Raw genomic sequence first — 24,715 nt, 5'->3', positions numbered from 1 at the left:
TAACTATGAACTCCTGTTCACTCGGAATTATCCTTAGATCTACATAGGTGAGGGCAACTCATTATCGCTGGCCCAATAAGCCTCCCATTTTAGGGGTAAGTTCAGGTGAATAGTTGGGAACATAGGGTACAAGACAGAATTCACTCTTACCTATTATAGGGATAGTAGATAGGTTGTTCCCTTTAGTATTGAATCCAGGTCTTGAACAAAGGGCCCCACCCTCTCATTGGCCCGAGAGAGGTTCGGTTTATAGGTTAGACATTAAACCAATTGTTCATTAGAAGATCAGTGGAACTTAAGGAATAAGATGTAGTCTTGTGGGTAAAACGGTTTTTATGACCCAGTTGAGATTACGAATAACCTGTGAAGAATTAGCTTACTAATCATGGTTATATCACATGGACAGAAATATATCTATAGTGAGGGGAGTGCAACTAGGGGACTATAGTGGAATGACCCGTGAGTTAACGAATGTTGATTAACTCTATCTAAAGAGTTTAACCAGCTAATCTCAGATCGTTAGAGCCCATGATCTATAGGTCCATTAGGTTCTCCTACTAGCTCATATGGAATAAACTTAGAACAGTATGATAGAATAATTCGAATTGTTCGAATTAGGTGAAAGAGAGAGAAATCGACAAGTATATGTGATATAGTGGTCGGTGTTTTAGTTTAGAGATACAGCTTTAATATTTAAATGTGATTTAAATATCAAGAATTTGAATACGTTCATATTTGGAAGCTCGGAAATAATGGAAATGGTCAAAGATGTAAAAAGTCAAAGAGTTGACTTTTGACTTTGAAAAGTCAAAATTTGACCGACCTTATATTCAAATATTATTTGAATTTCGAGAAAATGAATGCGGATTCATGCTCGGGAGATCAAAATTAGTCAACACGGAAAAAATCATAAAAAGTCAAAATGTTGACTTTTTGGTCAAAGTTTGACTTTGACTAAATGACTATTTTGCCCTTTGACTAAAGTTAGTGGGAAAATCTAAACTTTTGTTGGATAATTCCACTAACAAAATAGTGGGCTAGGTATTGGCTTCTAGTTGAGACATTAAGCCCACTTAGATAGTGGATTCTAGGTGTTGGGATTTTATGAAATTATTTCATGCAATTTTGCATGGCCCTTTTCTATAAATATGGCTTTGTGATTTTGGATTAAAAACTTTTGGACTTTTTGTCAAAATAGTTTTCTAAACTTGGGCTAAAAAAAACTCAAACCCAACTTAAAATCCCTTCTTCTATTTCCATCTCTTTCTTTCTCTCTCTCGGGTTCTTCATCCATCGGGTCCCACAACCCGTTTCGGAGTCCAAAGGATAGTATGTCAGCTCTAGTGGTTTTTCGGTTCGTGTTCGAGCGGAGATAGACGAGTTTCGGGAGCTCCAAAAGTAATATTTCAAAATAACCCTAATTAGTTTATTTAGGGTTGCATGTTTTATTTGTGCAATTAGAGTAAAAGCGATTTTCTTTTCCGCTGCGCATGCCTATTTTTCCATCGCAAGGTTCATCAACGTTTTGGTCAAAGTCATACAATTTGATCGCATTATCAAACCGTATGTTCCAAGATCGAGATGCATGTTTCAGTCCATAAATGGACCAATTCAGTTGGCTGATCTACAAGATCCCATACTGAGTTGAAGTACAGGGATTTCATCTCGAGATCCATGGCCTTGACCCATTCAACCTGGTCAACATCTTCATTTCCTTCTTATAAGACAACGGATCCTTAACATCGCCATCTACTACCATAGCAAGGATTTCCATGAAACCCAGATAGCGAACGGGTGGGTTCACAACCCTCCCACTACGTCGAGGTTCCCTCAACTCTTGAGGTGGAACTAACCTACTGGATTTCATCCCATCAACAACTCTTGCTGATGTAGCAGGCTCTTCAACAACTCTTGTTGAAGTTTTAGTAGTTTCATTGGAAAGCTCACGCAACACGACTTTGCTTTGTGGATTGTATTCCCTTTTATGATCCTTCTTCAGGAAAGTAGTGTTTGTTGAATCAAACACCATATTTTCTATCAGATTATAAAAATAACCCCCTCGTATACCTATGGGGTAGCCTACAAAGAGGCATAACCTCGACCGTGGTTCAAACTTCTTGGGATTAGCCTCAAGCACATGTGCAAGGGAACCCCAAATGTAGAAGTGATGTAAACTAGCTTTACGCCCGTTCCTCAACTTTAGAGGTGTTCTTGCAACACTCTAGAGGGAACACAGTTGAATATATATACCGCAGTCTCCACTGCCAAATCCCAAAACGAGTCTGGTAAGTAAGCGTAACTCATCATCGAGCGAACCATGTCTAACAAGGTCTTATTTCTCCTATCCACTACACCATTTTGCTGAGGTTTACCCGGCGCTGAGAGTTGGGAAACGATTCCATGTTCTATCAAATAGTCTTAGAATGCCGAGTCCAAAAACTCTCCACCTCGATCCGATCGAAGTATTTTAATCCGTCTATCTAATGTGTTTTCAACTTCAGCTTTGAACTTTTTGAACTTTTCAAAGGATTCAGACTTCCGTTGCATAAGATAAACATGCACGTACCTGGAGTAATCATCAGTAAAACTAATAAAATACTCATAGCCACCTTAGGATCGTACATTCATAGGACCACAAAGGTCAGAATGTACTACCTCAAGAGGCTCCTTTGGCTCTATAACCTTTTCCAGTAAAAGGTCGTTTAGTCATCTTACCTTCAAGGCAAGATTTGCACACTGGTAAAAAAATTTCTTCTAACTCACTTAGAAGTCCATTCTTCACCAATCTCTCAATCCTATTGAGATTTATTTGCCCTAAACGTAGATACCAAAGTTGGACATTTTCTTTTAAAGAAATTCGTCGACGTTTTGATTGAGTTACGACAGTTCTAAACAATTCAGTATTATGGAGGGAATTAATAGCTAACGGCCTTAACACATATAAATTTGATTCCAGATTTACTGTGCAAATAAAAACACAATCTTTATGAATAAATACTTTATCCACATTAAACGAGATAATATATTTACATTGCAATAAACACTTTATAGAAATGAGGTTCTTCTTTAGTTCGGGAACTATATATACATCATTTACGATAAGAAACCTATTATATAAAGCTAACTGGAGTCCTCCCACTGCCACAGCTGAGACGACGTGCTCGGTGCCTAATTGCATCGTCATCTTACCAGCCTCTAGCTATCGCCAAGATCTAATCCCCTGAAAAGAAGAACAAACATGGTTAGTGGTGCCTAAATCAATTATCCAGGCAATCATTATTTTCCACTAAACAAGTTTCAAGCACAAGTAAATCACATTTACTTTTAATCAACTTGGCCTTAACCTTGGCTGCTTTCTTCTCTTTCAGATACCAAGGACAGTTCCTCTTCCAGTGTCCATCTTGGTTGCAATGGAAACATTTTCTCTTAGCAACTTATGGACGCCTACTTGGGGCGACAGGCGGTGGGTTAGTAGGTGCCTTCCCTTTTCCCTTACCACCCTTCTTTTTCTTCCCCTTTGCAGAGTTAGATTTAGAAGGTGCAGACTTCGTTCCTTAGGTCGAACCTCGATGGAACGTCCTAGAGGATGAAGTAACATTTGCCTCACCCTTCTGCTTCTCCTTACTTTTCAGTAAAGATTGATATGTCTGCAACTCATTGAGGAGAGTTGTAAGGATATATTTCACTTTATTAAGAATCACATTACTAACAAAGTGCAGGAAGCTCTCTGACAAAGAATGCAGGATTATGTTAACCTGGCTGCCCTCATCGATGGTAGACCCATTCAACTCCGCCGCATTAAAGTGGGCCATCATGTTTAGCACATGTTCACGAACAGAGGTGCCTTCTTCCATTTTGGAGTTGAATATGTATTTAAAAGTTTCATGCATAAGCTGTTCAGACGATTGTCTAAACATCCCCTGTAGGGACTTTATGATCTCATGCGCTAAGACCATAGGCTCATGTTTCTTGGCCAAGACTTCAAAAAGACTTGCCAAAATATAGGCTCGGGCTTGATTGATTAGAAAACAATGCATTGTCAATTGTAAATTTTATTCCTCTAGGCAAAATAATATTTTCTTTTCTAAACCCTTCAATTAGGTTTGCAGAACCTGATGTTGTATTGACTTTTGTTTCCAGCATTGTCAGTTTGAAAAAAGATTTTCTATTTGTAAGTATTGTATATATAGTTGCACTGTCTGTCAAACATAGATCTTCTTTACTCATTTTTTAGTCAACCAACATATGAAAATGATCCAGGTTTCTTCATTAAAAGAAAATAATTACAATAAGAAAAACAACACTTGGAATATATAAAGGTTAACATTTACTAAGAGAAGAAAAAAAATGGAGATGAATAAATAAAAACAACATTAGCTCTAGATATTTTCAAAGTCAAAGGAAACACTTGACGTTTCATCAATTCTGTTGATTTTCTCTTCAGGAGATTTAAAGAAGTTCGCCACATTCAAATTTGTCTTATGGGATGGATCAAATATGTCATTATCCTATTATGCAAAATTTTCTTCCACATTTTTCTATCCTTCAAGGATGCTTGATGGAGATCAATTAAGTGTTTTGACGTACAACAAATACGTGACCAATGGCCAGTCATTCCGCATCGGAAGCATTTATTTTCAACACTTTTTGAACTCTTATCTTGTAGAATTTTTTCTTTGTGATCATCATGTTGTGTGATTATTTTGAAATTTGAATGATTAGAACGATCACCACAAAAATAATAATTATTTCTTCCTCTGACACGGTCACAACCTCGACCACGATTATTATTAAAATTATCAGCTTTCACTTCAAAGAATGGTGTTGTCCCAGTTGGTCAAGATTCATGATTTTTCATTAATAACTTATTATTTTGTTTGGCCACGAAAAGACAAGAAATTAGTTCATAATATTGTTTAAAACCTTTCTCTTGGTATTGCTATTGCAGGAGCATGACCAAAATGTAGAAAAATGTCTCTAACATATTGATATAAGATTTTGGAACCTTAAGTGCATCAATTTACGACGAGTTTTTGGAAGATTTTTTTCTTCCTTTCTAGTGATTACATTTTTATGACATCTAGGTATATTTTAGCATTAAGCACTAATGAAAAATAATTATTACCATTAATATTAAATGCTACAAATTCTAATTTTGTAATATTTTTTTTATAGTAACACTATTATTAAATATTATATTTATATTAGGAATTTAATATATATTAACTATTTAAAACAACATTTAATTTATTAATTATAACAAAGAGAAGAAAAAAAACTAACATACCTTTATGACCTACCTTTAGTAGGAGAAATGAAAGGAGCCCGTGCTGATAATGTGTTATGAACTTGAGGAGCACAACAAGAATACAGATACTAATAAAATATAATATTAAAATAAATATAATATAAATAAACAAAATAAAGTAAAATAGCAAAATATAAAATAATAAAATTGTCTAAATTCCCCACTTTCTCCAATTTTCATAGATTTTACCCACCAAATGTCACTATTTAAGACAATTTAACAAATAGTAGATGGATTTTAGGGACACTAATAATGTGTAATGTTGAGACACATAGATAACAGTTTAAGGAATAAAGGCATGACACATAATCAATGAACACTAAGCATGAACATCTAATGAGTATCTATTATTACAATATTTATAATAAAAAAAACAATGAATCGAAGAGAGAAAAGGGAAAAATGGCAAAATTTGCTTGAAATGAGGCAACCCACACCCTCTCAAATAATAAGTTTCAAAACACTAATGATGACTTTAAGCAAATGTATAGTAATAATAAGTTTATGAAAATACAATATTAAATTTTTTAAAAAATTATATCAAATTGTCGAATCATATTTGACACAACAAATTCTTCTTGTATTTTTCTTTAAAATATCAAAATATTGTGCATATTATTCTATAAACCATCACTTCTCACCTAGAAAACGAATAGATTATAAAGAATAACAAACTTATATAGTTCATACATGACAAAATAAAAATTGAACCTCAATAAAGAGAAATATATATATATATATATATATATATGATGCTAAAGGTCTCAAATTAATTTATGAAAACATGAACCAGATTTTCTTTATATAGAAAAGAAAAATTAAATGGGTAATTATCATGTGTGATTTATTCCTTAAAAGGAAATTTGTAGAATGGATAAAATAAAATGGAAGCTCTCGTGTTCCTTTCCAACGTCTTCTTACCTGTCCTGAAACAGCCATCTTTTCATTAATTTATAACCCGCTCAACTACTTCAAAATTTAAACCCCACACTCCCCAAGTCCACGTCATCATTAATTCCTTCTTTTCTTTTTCTTTTTCTTAAACCAATTCCCGACAAAATTACAAAAAATAAAAAATAATTAAAAAAACAAGTACTCCATTACCAAATATCCCCCTTCCCTTTCCTACTTCGCTTCTTCAGCCGTAATTCTAAGACATGGACGGCGGCCTGAACAAGTTCGCCACCGCGATCATCGCCGTCTTCGTACTCACTTTCCTACTACTCGTCGCTCAGATCCTCTACTTTCTCTCTCGCCGGCGCGACCAACGCGGCGGTGAACCAAATGAAAAATGCTTCTATATTTTCTGCTGGCCGAGGAACCAATCGCGGATCGAACCTAAAGAAGTCGTGTCTATTTCAAAAATGAATGGTGATTGCGAAGGGGCGGTGGTGGTGGTGGAGATGGCGGCGGTGGACAACGAGTTGGAGAAGTGGCAAGAACTGTGCGGACCTTCGAGAACGCTTTTCACTATCAAGGAAGAAGAAGAAGAAAGAGAAGGAATAATCGAATGTTTCGGGTACGATCCTATTCCTAAACTCAAAATGGATGAAGATACGACGCCGTTTCATACCCCCTGTGCTTCTCCTCCCTACTTCACCCCCTCCTCCTCGCCTACTCGTGACTCCCACGATTTTCCGGCTGATAGAGGTTGTTCCGAGGACAATTCTACGACGCCGTTTTCCACTATTCAAATTACTACCACTCACTGATTAGATTACGCACTCTGACTCTCGTCGACGACATGTCGGTCCACAAAGTTGCATTTTGCATGACTGGACGTCAGCTTTTTTCTGTTTTAAATAGGAAAAAGTAGGGCCCACATGAACCGACGGATTCGACACCTCTGGTTTTACCGTTTTATCTTTTACTTTTTGCTGTTTTCGTGTAATAATCCAGTGCGGGGAGGTGTAGGTGAACATATTGAAGCTTTTTCCTTTGCCAGCGTGGCGGTTAACTGCCAAAATGCCTGTTCGTGGGCCCTGTTAATATTTCGGCCCAAGCCTGGGTCCATATATGAAGGTTTGATAGTTCGTTTTCTATTTAATATTGTTGATTTTGATCGTCTTATTCCTAGAATATAACTTTTTCTTTTTATATCAATGATTTCACTTTTATGTTAAACAATGATTTACCCTCATGCTGGATTAATAAAAATATCTTAATTTACTAATTTCACGTTTATGTCTTGAGCTGAAGTTTTAGTTTTGTTTCTAAAGTCAAGAGCTTCCATTAGGCTTTCGTGGATTTTAAGATCTTCGGTTTGAATTATGTGGTTTGTCAATCTAACAAAATGTTTATGTCATCACAACTAATATTACCCCATTAAATTTCTATCTACGTGACAATGAATTAGTATTTCTTATTTAACTGACGAATCGCATCAAAGTTCAGGTTTAATGAAAATTAGAGTGATAAAATTAAATTAGTCAATTATAAAAATGTCTAAAATATTTTATTCTTGGTTAGATTCAATTCAACCATATATTGTCAGGTGTAGATGGCAATCTATTGCCACCTCTGGGAAAAAATGAAAAAGGAAGAAAAGAGGAAAAAGGAAAAATAAGAATATAAATATATTTTAAATATATATATATATATATATATATTTGTAATTAAAACTTGTGTGCCACGTCAGCTTTTTAAATAACCTAGTTAACATGCTTATTAAGCTTGTACATGAAATTAGTTTCTTATCCGCTTGTTAGTTTGTTAAGTAAGTTTATTTTACTTTACTTCCTTCACTGACCTTTGGCTATATACATGCCCTGTGTACATGATTCATAAAATGTGCAGAATTTTATTTACTCTCTGTGTAATATGGTATTAGATGTTGTTAAAGCAGCCTATTGAAGAGTGTTTTTATTATAAATATTCAGATCCAAAAGCTCATTATTAAAAGGGTTCATTTACGGTGTATTCTGTTTTTAGATTCTCTTTCTAGATGATATATGAAGATATTATTCAGTCAGTGTGTGGTGAAACTCTTTTTGCAAGAGTTTTTTTATCCTCAGATTTTGTTATTTAAACATGTGGAATCCTCTCTCATTGAATAACAAAAATATAGGGTTTTTCTTTTGCAATTATGGTGTCTCTTCATCTTTAATCTCCTTTGATATTTTGATCTTGAAATGATATCAGAACCCTATGTCAAACAACAAAGGGTTTTCTCTCATCCTTTATCACAGATTTATTTGAACGGCCGTTCTTTGATTTTTTTTCATCATGGGAGACGAAAACAAAGGAGCTTTTTCTTCTTCGTCCAACCAAATCTTCAATCAGAATAATAAAATTTTAATTTTCAATAATTATTTTCTTCTATGGAAGTTTCGGATCTTGACTTCTTTGGAAAGATATGGTCTGGAAAACTTTCTTAAAGATGAACTACCTGCAAAAGTACTGATTGTTGCTACAACCTCTACTGCATACTTTCAACTACATACATGGATTCTGATTATGAGGTATGGAAGCAACAAGATCATTTAATTTCATCGTGGCTTTGGGATCTACGAGTGAAGATATTTTAATTGTAAAACGACCAAAGAAATTTGATCTACTTTACAAGAGATTTTCTCGGCTAGGAGTCTTACTCAATCCATGCAGTTCAAGAATGAACTACAAAGTTTGAAGAAAGGTTCAATGCCATTGAAGGAGTATATTAAGAAAATTCAAAATGTGTTGATGCATTAGCTTCTATAGGTAAGCCAGTTTCTAGGGATGATCATATTGCTTGTATTCTCTCTAGTCTTGGATCTGAATATGAATCTATGGTATCGATTATTTCTGCGCGTATTGATTCTCCATCCATTCAGAATGTTACTTCTCTTTTATTGAATAAGGAGGCTAGAATTGAAAATAAGTCTGTCAACTCCGATTCTTCAGTTCCTTCCGTAAATATGGTATATACTAATGATAATGTTTCTGCGAGAGAATGAAACAACTATTCTTCTCAACAGAATAGTAATCCTCACCAGGGTAATTCAAATCAGAAAGGATGAGGAGGTGGTCATGGAAACAGAGGTGGACGACTAGGAAACTGGAACACCAGATATAAACCTCATCGTTAGACTCGCTCAAAATTTAGCCACACTACGAAACAATGCTACTTTCGTTACATTCCATCCTCCAATAATTCACATCCCCTAGGTTTTTCTTACCCTAATTCTTCTAATTATGTTCATCAATCTGGTAATCCACAGATGGCTGCTATGGTAGCTTCATATGATCTGAATACTGATAATAATTAGTATCTGGATTTGAGTGCTACAAATCACTTGACAAACAACTTCAATAATTTGTCTACTGGATCTGAGTATGTAAGAGGAAGTCAAATGTATGCAATAAATGGCTCAGGTTTGTCTATCCTTCATTATGGTTCTACTTATCTTCCATCTTTGAAATCTCATAAGCCAGTTAGTCTAAGAAATCTCCTTCATGTTCCCCCTATAACAAAAAACTTGATCATTGTTTCTTAGTTTGCTCGTGATAATCATATGTTTTTGAATTTCATCCTGATTTTTGTTATGTGAAAGATCAGGTTACTGGCCATATTCTGCTCCAAGGGACTCTTCATGAAGGCCTTTATCGATTCAATATCAAACTTGTGCACGAGTCTTTTACATGTTCTGATAAAATTAATATTGAAAATTCAAAAGTATTGAATACTATTTCTAATTTTTCTAGTTCTTGTGTTGTTAATTTGGATGTCTGACATAGGCGTCTTGCCTATTCTATGTGTCTGTGCTCCGATCTGTCCTTACTTCATTCAAACATCCCTTTGTCAATATGAATAAACTGAGTTTTTGTGAAGCCTGTACATTAGGAAGACATCATTCTCTTCCCTTATCTGATTCAACTACTGTAAACAATAATCCTCTTAAACTTCTTGTTTATGAGCTATGGGGACCTACTCATTCCCTATCTCGAAATGGTTTTAGATATTACATCACATTTATGGATGTTTTTAGCCATTATACATGGATATATTTTTTGCAATTCAAGTCTCATGCCTTTACTGCTTTTTTAAAATTCAATAACTTGCTAAGAAAACTTTACAACATTGGAACCTTAGATTGAAAGTTGATCTAGGAGGGGTGTAACAACCCCACCTCCTAGGATTACTAAAAAGGGGATCGTTACTACATGCATGCACGCATGCATAAATATTCTCATTGAGGAAAGATAAAAGTAAATTAAAATAGAATAATCATGATTTTGAACTGTTTTAGGTATATAAGAAAATATTCTGACATCATCTCAAAATCTCAAATCGTTCAACCCGGGCATCATTTTTAACAAGAAACAAATTATATATATAAAAAATTAAATTGTAATAAAACCATGAATGAAATTAAAAAAAAAAAAAAACAAAACATGTGAAAATATAAAGGGTCAAATGCGGAAGTGNATAGATCTTCTTTACTCATTTTTTAGTCAACCAACATATGAAAATGATCCAGGTTTCTTCATTAAAAGAAAATAATTACAATAAGAAAAACAACACTTGGAATATATAAAGGTTAACATTTACTAAGAGAAGAAAAAAAATGGAGATGAATAAATAAAAACAACATTAGCTCTAGATATTTTCAAAGTCAAAGGAAACACTTGACGTTTCATCAATTCTGTTGATTTTCTCTTCAGGAGATTTAAAGAAGTTCGCCACATTCAAATTTGTCTTATGGGATGGATCAAATATGTCATTATCCTATTATGCAAAATTTTCTTCCACATTTTTCTATCCTTCAAGGATGCTTGATGGAGATCAATTAAGTGTTTTGACGTACAACAAATACGTGACCAATGGCCAGTCATTCCGCATCGGAAGCATTTATTTTCAACACTTTTTGAACTCTTATCTTGTAGAATTTTTTCTTTGTGATCATCATGTTGTGTGATTATTTTGAAATTTGAATGATTAGAACGATCACCACAAAAATAATAATTATTTCTTCCTCTGACACGGTCACAACCTCGACCACGATTATTATTAAAATTATCAGCTTTCACTTCAAAGAATGGTGTTGTCCCAGTTGGTCAAGATTCATGATTTTTCATTAATAACTTATTATTTTGTTTGGCCACGAAAAGACAAGAAATTAGTTCATAATATTGTTTAAAACCTTTCTCTTGGTATTGCTATTGCAGGAGCATGACCAAAATGTAGAAAAATGTCTCTAACATATTGATATAAGATTTTGGAACCTTAAGTGCATCAATTTACGACGAGTTTTTGGAAGATTTTTTTCTTCCTTTCTAGTGATTACATTTTTATGACATCTAGGTATATTTTAGCATTAAGCACTAATGAAAAATAATTATTACCATTAATATTAAATGCTACAAATTCTAATTTTGTAATATTTTTTTTATAGTAACACTATTATTAAATATTATATTTATATTAGGAATTTAATATATATTAACTATTTAAAACAACATTTAATTTATTAATTATAACAAAGAGAAGAAAAAAAACTAACATACCTTTATGACCTACCTTTAGTAGGAGAAATGAAAGGAGCCCGTGCTGATAATGTGTTATGAACTTGAGGAGCACAACAAGAATACAGATACTAATAAAATATAATATTAAAATAAATATAATATAAATAAACAAAATAAAGTAAAATAGCAAAATATAAAATAATAAAATTGTCTAAATTCCCCACTTTCTCCAATTTTCATAGATTTTACCCACCAAATGTCACTATTTAAGACAATTTAACAAATAGTAGATGGATTTTAGGGACACTAATAATGTGTAATGTTGAGACACATAGATAACAGTTTAAGGAATAAAGGCATGACACATAATCAATGAACACTAAGCATGAACATCTAATGAGTATCTATTATTACAATATTTATAATAAAAAAAACAATGAATCGAAGAGAGAAAAGGGAAAAATGGCAAAATTTGCTTGAAATGAGGCAACCCACACCCTCTCAAATAATAAGTTTCAAAACACTAATGATGACTTTAAGCAAATGTATAGTAATAATAAGTTTATGAAAATACAATATTAAATTTTTTAAAAAATTATATCAAATTGTCGAATCATATTTGACACAACAAATTCTTCTTGTATTTTTCTTTAAAATATCAAAATATTGTGCATATTATTCTATAAACCATCACTTCTCACCTAGAAAACGAATAGATTATAAAGAATAACAAACTTATATAGTTCATACATGACAAAATAAAAATTGAACCTCAATAAAGAGAAATATATATATATATATATATATATATGATGCTAAAGGTCTCAAATTAATTTATGAAAACATGAACCAGATTTTCTTTATATAGAAAAGAAAAATTAAATGGGTAATTATCATGTGTGATTTATTCCTTAAAAGGAAATTTGTAGAATGGATAAAATAAAATGGAAGCTCTCGTGTTCCTTTCCAACGTCTTCTTACCTGTCCTGAAACAGCCATCTTTTCATTAATTTATAACCCGCTCAACTACTTCAAAATTTAAACCCCACACTCCCCAAGTCCACGTCATCATTAATTCCTTCTTTTCTTTTTCTTTTTCTTAAACCAATTCCCGACAAAATTACAAAAAATAAAAAATAATTAAAAAAACAAGTACTCCATTACCAAATATCCCCCTTCCCTTTCCTACTTCGCTTCTTCAGCCGTAATTCTAAGACATGGACGGCGGCCTGAACAAGTTCGCCACCGCGATCATCGCCGTCTTCGTACTCACTTTCCTACTACTCGTCGCTCAGATCCTCTACTTTCTCTCTCGCCGGCGCGACCAACGCGGCGGTGAACCAAATGAAAAATGCTTCTATATTTTCTGCTGGCCGAGGAACCAATCGCGGATCGAACCTAAAGAAGTCGTGTCTATTTCAAAAATGAATGGTGATTGCGAAGGGGCGGTGGTGGTGGTGGAGATGGCGGCGGTGGACAACGAGTTGGAGAAGTGGCAAGAACTGTGCGGACCTTCGAGAACGCTTTTCACTATCAAGGAAGAAGAAGAAGAAAGAGAAGGAATAATCGAATGTTTCGGGTACGATCCTATTCCTAAACTCAAAATGGATGAAGATACGACGCCGTTTCATACCCCCTGTGCTTCTCCTCCCTACTTCACCCCCTCCTCCTCGCCTACTCGTGACTCCCACGATTTTCCGGCTGATAGAGGTTGTTCCGAGGACAATTCTACGACGCCGTTTTCCACTATTCAAATTACTACCACTCACTGATTAGATTACGCACTCTGACTCTCGTCGACGACATGTCGGTCCACAAAGTTGCATTTTGCATGACTGGACGTCAGCTTTTTTCTGTTTTAAATAGGAAAAAGTAGGGCCCACATGAACCGACGGATTCGACACCTCTGGTTTTACCGTTTTATCTTTTACTTTTTGCTGTTTTCGTGTAATAATCCAGTGCGGGGAGGTGTAGGTGAACATATTGAAGCTTTTTCCTTTGCCAGCGTGGCGGTTAACTGCCAAAATGCCTGTTCGTGGGCCCTGTTAATATTTCGGCCCAAGCCTGGGTCCATATATGAAGGTTTGATAGTTCGTTTTCTATTTAATATTGTTGATTTTGATCGTCTTATTCCTAGAATATAACTTTTTCTTTTTATATCAATGATTTCACTTTTATGTTAAACAATGATTTACCCTCATGCTGGATTAATAAAAATATCTTAATTTACTAATTTCACGTTTATGTCTTGAGCTGAAGTTTTAGTTTTGTTTCTAAAGTCAAGAGCTTCCATTAGGCTTTCGTGGATTTTAAGATCTTCGGTTTGAATTATGTGGTTTGTCAATCTAACAAAATGTTTATGTCATCACAACTAATATTACCCCATTAAATTTCTATCTACGTGACAATGAATTAGTATTTCTTATTTAACTGACGAATCGCATCAAAGTTCAGGTTTAATGAAAATTAGAGTGATAAAATTAAATTAGTCAATTATAAAAATGTCTAAAATATTTTATTCTTGGTTAGATTCAATTCAACCATATATTGTCAGGTGTAGATGGCAATCTATTGCCACCTCTGGGAAAAAATGAAAAAGGAAGAAAAGAGGAAAAAGGAAAAATAAGAATATAAATATATTTTAAATATATATATATATATATATATATTTGTAATTAAAACTTGTGTGCCACGTCAGCTTTTTAAATAACCTAGTTAACATGCTTATTAAGCTTGTACATGAAATTAGTTTCTTATCCGCTTGTTAGTTTGTTAAGTAAGTTTATTTTACTTTACTTCCTTCACTGACCTTTGGCTATATACATGCCCTGTGTACATGATTCATAAAATGTGCAGAATTTTATTTACTCTCTGTGTAATATGGTATTAGATGTTGTTAAAGCAGCCTATTGAAGAGTGTTTTTATTATAAATATTCAGATCCAAAAGCTCATTATTAAAAGGGTTCATTTACGGTGTATTCTGTTTTTAGATTCTCTTTCTAGATGATATATGAAGATATTATTCAGTCAGTGTGTGGTGAAACTCTTTTTGCAAGAGTTTTTTTATCCTCAGATTTTGTTATTTAAACATGTGGAATCCTCTCTCATTGAATAACAAAAATATAGGGTTTTTCTTTTGCAATTATGGTGTCTCTTCATCTTTAATCTCCTTTGATATTTTGATCTTGAAATGATATCAGAACCCTATGTCAAACAACAAAGGGTTTTCTCTCATCCTTTATCACAGATTTATTTGAACGGCCGTTCTTTGATTTTTTTTCATCATGGGAGACGAAAACAAAGGAGCTTTTTCTTCTTCGTCCAACCAAATCTTCAATCAGAATAATAAAATTTTAATTTTCAATAATTATTTTCTTCTATGGAAGTTTCGGATCTTGACTTCTTTGGAAAGATATGGTCTGGAAAACTTTCTTAAAGATGAACTACCTGCAAAAGTACTGATTGTTGCTACAACCTCTACTGCATACTTTCAACTACATACATGGATTCTGATTATGAGGTATGGAAGCAACAAGATCATTTAATTTCATCGTGGCTTTGGGATCTACGAGTGAAGATATTTTAATTGTAAAACGACCAAAGAAATTTGATCTACTTTACAAGAGATTTTCTCGGCTAGGAGTCTTACTCAATCCATGCAGTTCAAGAATGAACTACAAAGTTTGAAGAAAGGTTCAATGCCATTGAAGGAGTATATTAAGAAAATTCAAAATGTGTTGATGCATTAGCTTCTATAGGTAAGCCAGTTTCTAGGGATGATCATATTGCTTGTATTCTCTCTAGTCTTGGATCTGAATATGAATCTATGGTATCGATTATTTCTGCGCGTATTGATTCTCCATCCATTCAGAATGTTACTTCTCTTTTATTGAATAAGGAGGCTAGAATTGAAAATAAGTCTGTCAACTCCGATTCTTCAGTTCCTTCCGTAAATATGGTATATACTAATGATAATGTTTCTGCGAGAGAATGAAACAACTATTCTTCTCAACAGAATAGTAATCCTCACCAGGGTAATTCAAATCAGAAAGGATGAGGAGGTGGTCATGGAAACAGAGGTGGACGACTAGGAAACTGGAACACCAGATATAAACCTCATCGTTAGACTCGCTCAAAATTTAGCCACACTACGAAACAATGCTACTTTCGTTACATTCCATCCTCCAATAATTCACATCCCCTAGGTTTTTCTTACCCTAATTCTTCTAATTATGTTCATCAATCTGGTAATCCACAGATGGCTGCTATGGTAGCTTCATATGATCTGAATACTGATAATAATTAGTATCTGGATTTGAGTGCTACAAATCACTTGACAAACAACTTCAATAATTTGTCTACTGGATCTGAGTATGTAAGAGGAAGTCAAATGTATGCAATAAATGGCTCAGGTTTGTCTATCCTTCATTATGGTTCTACTTATCTTCCATCTTTGAAATCTCATAAGCCAGTTAGTCTAAGAAATCTCCTTCATGTTCCCCCTATAACAAAAAACTTGATCATTGTTTCTTAGTTTGCTCGTGATAATCATATGTTTTTGAATTTCATCCTGATTTTTGTTATGTGAAAGATCAGGTTACTGGCCATATTCTGCTCCAAGGGACTCTTCATGAAGGCCTTTATCGATTCAATATCAAACTTGTGCACGAGTCTTTTACATGTTCTGATAAAATTAATATTGAAAATTCAAAAGTATTGAATACTATTTCTAATTTTTCTAGTTCTTGTGTTGTTAATTTGGATGTCTGACATAGGCGTCTTGCCTATTCTATGTGTCTGTGCTCCGATCTGTCCTTACTTCATTCAAACATCCCTTTGTCAATATGAATAAACTGAGTTTTTGTGAAGCCTGTACATTAGGAAGACATCATTCTCTTCCCTTATCTGATTCAACTACTGTAAACAATAATCCTCTTAAACTTCTTGTTTATGAGCTATGGGGACCTACTCATTCCCTATCTCGAAATGGTTTTAGATATTACATCACATTTATGGATGTTTTTAGCCATTATACATGGATATATTTTTTGCAATTCAAGTCTCATGCCTTTACTGCTTTTTTAAAATTCAATAACTTGCTAAGAAAACTTTACAACATTGGAACCTTAGATTGAAAGTTGATCTAGGAGGGGTGTAACAACCCCACCTCCTAGGATTACTAAAAAGGGGATCGTTACTACATGCATGCACGCATGCATAAATATTCTCATTGAGGAAAGATAAAAGTAAATTAAAATAGAATAATCATGATTTTGAACTGTTTTAGGTATATAAGAAAATATTCTGACATCATCTCAAAATCTCAAATCGTTCAACCCGGGCATCATTTTTAACAAGAAACAAATTATATATATAAAAAATTAAATTGTAATAAAACCATGAATGAAATTAAAAAAAAAAAAAAAACAAAACATGTGAAAATATAAAGGGTCAAATGCGGAAGTGAATTCTGGTTCCTTTGGCATTGTCACAGATTCCTCTTGTCAATCGCCCGAGTGTCCTTGCCCTGTCCTTGCCCTTACCTGAAAAAAAAAAAATAAAGATAAAGGTTGAGTATAAAATACTCAGTAAGTGATCCCACTACCGGGATCAGACATGCATCCATGAGCAAAGAAAGATAGCTTGTGGCTCATACAGCTACATCGATTTTTGATGATGAAAGGAAAACCAAAAGACGTACATCTTGCCTTGAAACACGTGTCTAGCGGCCCGTCGGCACACCATCAAACATTATAATAACATGAACGTGAACCCGTCGACCCACGCATGTCTAGTGGCCTGTAGATACACCGTCAAACATGATAATAACATGACCGTGAATCCATCGACTCGCCCATGTCTAGTGGCCCGTAGGCACACCGTCAAACATGATAATAACATGAACGTAAACCTGTCGGTTCAAGCATGTCTAGTGGCCCGTAGGCATACCGTCGAACATAATAATAACATACGTCAAGGCGAGACAATAAACTGCTCTACTGGTCTATTCATGCATCACATACATGATTAAAAATTTTAACATGCTCATAATACTTGTAACTTTTATGCAACTAGCAAAACATAATGACAAACAAAATCATGCTCTAGAGTTCACCAAGTAACTTTATAGGTCTAATCTAGGTCGCTGGCACAAAGACACCGGTAATAGTATCACTTACCTCAACATGGTCTCAAAAGTCTACATAAATATTCCTTAATAACCCTTGGATAAAACTCAAATCAACCCTAAGACATTAACCACAAGTTTAGTTTAGCAACTATGGCCTAGGAAGTGAGTCAAAAATTAGGTAAATCCTCGGGGTCCAAGTCCGAAGGATAACCAACCAACTTACACAAAACTTACCCAAACTAAAACTCTCCAATGGTCTCTTCTTTGACAGCAATGCCCCAGAATCTTAAAAAAAAAATTCCAAATCCCAATCTCAAAAAGGAAGTGGCGGCGAACGACGTCGACTTGGCTAGGCATGGTGTAGAAGCAAAACTGGACGGCGGGCTGATATTGGCGAGGCGAACGGGGAACAACTGGCGCGACGGCGACGGAACAGCGTGAGGGCTGCTTACGGTGGCGACGGAACGGCGAGGCAATGGCAAGGAGATCAACGACGGCGGTGGTAGGGTTGGAAGGAATGGAAGAAAGAAGAAGAAAAAGAAGGGGGGGGGGTCGCGTGGGTTTAGGAGAGAGAAAAGTATTTTCTTTTTTTCTTTTTTTTTCTTTTTCTTTTTCCTTTTCTCTTTTCTTTAACCTTTCTATAAATATATATATAAGAACTAAACTTCCTCCTTTTTTCTTTTAAAAAACAAATTCCTTAATTATTTCCCAAAATATATATTACTTATAATATTTTCCTTTAAAAAATCCAATAAACACATTTAATTATCTCCATAGATAATCAAATCTCCCAAATACAAGCCAAAATAAAACTTAATTAATTCCAAATAATTAAATCATATTTTAGCTTAGCTAAAAACATAAATCTCATATAATTTATCCAAGTAGCCAACATAAGAAAACTTAATTACAAAATAAATCAGGATGTTACATTCTACCCCCCTTAAGAAACTTTCTTCCTCGAAAGTTCTAATCCTGAAAAAGCTCGGGATAATGCATCCTCATGTCGACCTCGCGCTCCCATGTTGCTTCCTCGAACTGGTGATTCTGCCAAAGAACCTTCACCAAAGGTATCTCCTTGTTGCGCAAAACTTTCACTTCCCTAGCTAGGATTCAAATGGGCTCCTCTTCGTAGCTCAGGTTCTCATTCAAATGTAAAGGTTTATAATCCACAACATGAGATGGGTCTGCTACGTACTACCTCAACATGGAAACATGAAAAACATTGTGAACTGCAGAAAGAGATAGGGGCAAGACCAGGCGGTAGGCTACAGAGCCAACTCGCTCCACATCTCAAATGGCTCGATGAAACGAGGGTTCAACTTACCCCTCTTGCCAAACCTCAACACTCCCTTCATGGGTGCCACTTTCAAAAACATCGTTCCACCTACCTCAAACTCCAGATCCTTACGCGTAACATCAGCGTAACTCTTCTGCCTGCTTTGAGTCATCAACATTCGGGCCCTAATCTTGTGTATAGCCTCGTTCATGGTTTGTACTAATTCAGGTCCTAGTAATTTTCGCTCACCAACCTCATCCCAGCATACGGGTGACCTACAACTCTTCTGAGAGTCCCAACTCCCTGTAAGCTCTAGTGCACAAGCACGAAACATATCCTCTAGTGTCTGGTTTAAATGCTCAGTTTGACCGTCAGTTTATGGGTGAAAAGTCGTACTGAAATTCAAACGTGTACCCAATGCTGCCTGAAGGCTCTTCCAAAAGTTGGAGGTAAAACAAGGGTCCCTATCAGACACGATGGACACTGGTACCCCGTGCAATCTTACCACTTCTTTCATATACAATTGGGCCCACCTACTCACTGAATATGTAGACTTCCCTGGAATAAAATGTGCCAACTTGGTGAGTCTATCCACTATAACCCAAATCACTGTAAAACCCTTTATGGTTCGCAGTAAACCTACAATAAGTCCACCGAGATATGCTCCCACTTCCATTCCGGTACGCTCAAAGGTTGGAACAAACCTGCTGGCTTTTGTCTTGGGGCCTTTACCTGTTGACACACCAAGCATTTACTGACAAACTCTGCTATCTCCACTTTCATGTTATTCCACCAGTAGCAACGTTTAGGTCTTGGTACATTTTGGTACCGCCAGGATGTATTGAAAATGGGGAGTTATGAGCTTCCCATAACAGATCGTTCTTGAGGTCACTATCTGCTGGTACACATAAATGTCTTCGAAAAGTAAGACCATTATCTGCTGACAAGGAGAACTCACCACCATGTCCTATCTTCACCTGTTGTGCTACTTTAACTAAGTAAGGATCACTACGTTGAGCAACAATGATCCTCTACTTTAAACTTGGTTGTATCGACAATTGTGCTAACTACGCAAAGACCTCCCCTACCACCACTACTATCTCGGCCCACTCAAGGTCCTTGTATAAACAACTCTGTCTGGTGATAAGGGCTGCTGAATGGGCTACCTTCCTACTTAGAGCATTCGCCACTACATTTTTCTTTCTTGGGTGGTATAGAATCTCGCAATCATAATCCTTTACTAGCTCCAACCACCTACGCTACCTCATGCTTAACTCCTTTTGAGTGAAGAAGTATTTCAAACTCTTATGGTCGGTGAAAATCTGTATCTTCTCGCCATACAAATAGTGCCTCAAGATTTTTAAAGCAAAGACAACAACTGCCAACTCCAAATCATGTGTGGGATAGTTCAGTTCATGGTTCTTTAGCTGGCGAGAGGCATAAGCAACTACCTTACCTTGCTGCATCAACACGCACCCCAACCCTCTCTTGGAGGCATCACTATAAATAATAAAACTACCCATTCCATCTGGGATGGTGAGAACTGGGGCAGTAACCAACCTTTGCTTGAGATCTTGGAAACTATCCTCATAAGCCTTACTCCAAATAAAGGAAGCTCCTTTTCTGGTCAACTGGGTCAGAGGGGTGGCTATACGGGAAAAGTTCTTCACAAAACGACAATAATAGCCCGCCAACCCCAAGAAACTACGTACCTCTCTGACTGTGGTAGGATGAGACCAACTCGTGACTGCCTCGATCTTTGTAGGATTAACAGATACATCTTCCTTGGACACCACATGCCCTAGAAAGGACACCTGCTTTAACCAGAACTCGCACTTGGAAAACTTAGCATATAATTGTTGCACCCTCAAGGTCTCTAGAACCTTTCGTAAATGTTCTTCGTGCTTCGCCTCTATCTTAGAGTAAACCAAAATGTCATCTATGAAGACTATCACGAATGTGTCAAGAAATTCCTTAAACACCCTATCCATCAGGTCCATGAATACTGTAGGAGCGTTTGTCAACCCAAATGACATCACGACGAACTCATAATGCCCATACCTCGAACAAAAAGCTGTCTTGGGAATATCACTGTTCTTTATCCTCAATTGATGATACCCCAACCGAAGATCAATCTTAGAAAATACTGTAGCCCCCTGCAACTGGTCAAACAAGTCATCAATCCTAGGAAGCGGATACTTGTTTTTTATAGTCACCTTGTTTAGTTCCCCGTAGTTAATGCAGAGCAGTAATGACCCATCTTTCTTTTTCACAAACAACACCGGCGCACCCCAAGGGGACACACTAGGGCGTATGAAACCCTTATCCAACAATTCTTGCAACTGAACCTTAAGTTCCTTCAGTTCTGCTGGGGCCATTCTATATGGGGCTTTCGAGATAGGAGTTGTGCTTGGCTCCAACTCGATAGCAAAGTCTATCTTCCGATGCGGCGACAGACCTGGGAGTTCCTCTGGAAAGACATCCGGGTAGTCACGTACCACTGGCTTTGAAGTCAAGGAGACCTCAGGCTCTCTAGTGTCAACAACACTAGCCAATATACTCCAAGTACTCTGGTTAAGCAACCTCTGGGCTTTCATGATAGAAATCACTTTGGCAGGACCACAGTCCCTGCCCCTTTAAATTTAAAGCTGGCTCCATGTGGGAGGGTTAAAGACCACCTTCTTGCGAGAGCAATCTACACTAGCATGGTTAGCAGCTAGCCAATCCATGCCCAAAATCACATCAAAATCTCGCATGTCCAAGACTATTAAAGTCACATCTAGGGTATGGCTCGCTACTTCAATCTGACATGCTTTTATCTTCTCCTTTACTAACATAATTTCTCCAGACGGAGTGGAAACCGACAACACATAGTGCAAAGGCTCTAGTTCTAACATGGCATGCTTAAAAAACAACGATGATATAAACGAATGGGATGAACCTGAATCAAACAATACTAGCACAAAGTATCCCAAGATTGGGAGCGTACCTGTCACAATAGTGCCTACTTTCTCGGCCTCCTGACAAGTGGTAGAGTAAATACGACCTTGCTGATGCTGAGGCCTACCCGAACTCCTCTATTCATGGCCTATAAACTGGTTCCCATAACCGAATGTACTTCTAGTAGGACATCTATCTATCGAGTGCCCCGTCTGCTTGCAATGAAAACAAACCCTGGTGCCTGCCAAACATTGTGACGTCTTCCACATGAGTTACACACTGGTCGTATTCTCTCCACCATACTCGCCTCGGCAGCTTGCTGCCTAAAATGTCAAGGCGATCTTTCTGAGCCTTGAACCTTCTGATGGGGGTGAGGCTCGAAAGCCTTTTGATCTGCCTTCCTCTTTTGACCTAAGGAAGATCCCGCCCCAAATGCTTGTGAATACTCATCTCCTGACTGTGGGTCCACCTCGGCTGCCAAGCGAAGTACTTCAGCATGAGTGGTTGGTTTGAATGTTCGCACGATACCTCGTATACTGTCTTTTAGGCCTTGAACGAACCTTTCTGCCCTTATAGCTTCCGTGGCTACCAACTCCGGGGAAAAACGGGATAAGTTGTCAAACTCTTGGTCATACTCCTCCACTAATCTGTGTCCCTGCCTCAACTCCAAGAACTCTCTTTGCTTATTGTACCTCAGGTCGCCAGAGAAGTACTTCACGTAAAAGCGCTCCTTGAACTGCTCCCATGTCACTGGATCCCTTTCTACACCCAACATCCTTTCTATCGACTGCCACTAGATCTGAGCTTTGTCGGTAAGCATAAAAATGGCACACTGCACCTTTTGATCTTCTGGGCATTTCATATAACGAAAGATTGTTTCAATCGTGGATATCCATAATTCAGCATTGGTAGGGTCCTTTAGTGACCCATTGAAGATGTTGGGGTTGTACTTCCTGAAATATCGCAAATGCTTGGCCTCCACCGAAAGGCCTGACATGCTTTGTTTCTGAATCATGTTCTGAGTATGGACTTGCGACACCTGATCTTGTGGTGGTGGTGTCTGATGCAACTGGGCAAACTGGGCCAGTCGTTCATCCAGCATGTCCTTCACCTTACCCAACACAGCTGATATAACTACTTCCCTAATAGTGGCTGCCCAATCGGTAACCTCTGCTGAAGTGACGGGGGTGGTTTGCGTCTGTGGTGGCGTGGCCGTGTGCTGGGCTCTACTTCGTGTCTGGGTTTGCTACCACCCTGACCCTAAGGGGTCCCTAGGCGGCAAGAAATCCTCTGGTACTGGAGGGTCTTGAACTTATGCATCTTGAACTTGTGGATCCTCATGAGGATCTTGATCCTGAGTTGACGGATTCTACTCTTCGGGAATGCACCCATTTCCGGTAACCCTAAAACTGCCTCTTCCCCTAACACGAACCATTTTCCTGAAAGTTATCCGCAACCACCCCTTAGCTACTTTTCTTACTAGCATAAAACACATCAATTGCAAACATAAATGCTACTAACTTGGGTGCATATTATTCTAAATACTTTTCATAAAGGACATATCCGACGACGACGAAGAATCCGTTTTTCCAAAGGAACAACCTGGGCTTACATAATAAGTCAGTCTATAGAACCCCAAAACACGGTCTCTGATACCAACTATAACAACCCCACCTTCTAGGATTACTAAAAAGGGGATCGCTACTGCATGCATACATAAATATTCTCATTGAAGAAAGATAAAGTAAATAAAAATAGAATAATCATGATTTTAAACTGCTTTAGGTATATAAGAAAATATTTTGACATCATCTCAAAATCTCAAATCGTTCAACCCGGGTATCCTTTTTAACAAGAAATAAATTATATAAAAAATATAAATTAAATTGTAATAAAACCATGAATGAAATAAAAAAAACAAAACAAAACATGCGAAAATATAAAAGGTCAAACACAGAAGCAAATTCTGGTTCCTTTGGCACTGTCACAGATTCCTTTTGTTAGTCGCCCGAGTGTCTTTGCCCTTACCTGAAAAAAAAGTAAAGATAAAGGTTGAGTATAAATACTCAGTAAGTGATCCCACTACCAGGATCAGACTATGCATCCTCGAGCAAAGAAAGATAGTTTGTGGCTCATATAGCTACATCGGTTTTTGATGATGAAAGGAAAACCAAAAGATGTACTATCTTGTCTTGAAACGCGTGTCTAGCGGCCCATAGGCACACCGTCAAACATGACAATAACATGAACATGAACCTGTCGACCCATGCATGTCTAGCGGCCTATAGGCACACCGTTAAAGAAGGTAATAACATGAACGTGAACCCATCGACTCACGGATGTTTAGCGGCTCGTAGGCACACCATCAAACATGATAATAACATGAACATAAACCTGTCGGTTCACACATGTCTAGCGGCCTGTAGGTTCACCGTTAAAAAATGAAACATGAAAATAAAAGTAACATGAACGTAAACCTGTCGGCTTATGCATGTCTAGCGGCCCGTAGGTACACCGTCAAACATGATAATAACATGAATGTAAACCTGTCGGTTCACACATGTCTAGAGGCCCGTAGGCACACCGTCAAACATAATAATAACATGCGTC

General features: G+C 36.6%; 1 protein-coding gene across 1 annotated transcript; it reads left to right on the top strand.

Moving 5' to 3' along the window:
• Window positions 1-12,684: 12,684 nt before the first annotated feature.
• Window positions 12,685-13,862, top strand: LOC120091450. Its single transcript, XM_039049483.1, has one exon. The coding sequence runs from the start codon at window positions 12,973-12,975 to the stop codon at window positions 13,525-13,527; it is 555 nt and encodes a 184-aa protein (XP_038905411.1). The 5' UTR covers window positions 12,685-12,972; the 3' UTR covers window positions 13,528-13,862.
• The last annotated feature ends 10,853 nt before the right edge of the window (window positions 13,863-24,715 follow it).

This window comes from Benincasa hispida, chromosome 11 (assembly GCF_009727055.1).
Source record: "Benincasa hispida cultivar B227 chromosome 11, ASM972705v1, whole genome shotgun sequence".
NCBI lineage: Eukaryota > Viridiplantae > Streptophyta > Magnoliopsida > Cucurbitales > Cucurbitaceae > Benincasa > Benincasa hispida.
Note: the sequence above shows the minus strand (reverse complement) of the source record. Positions and strands in the feature narration are given on the sequence as shown.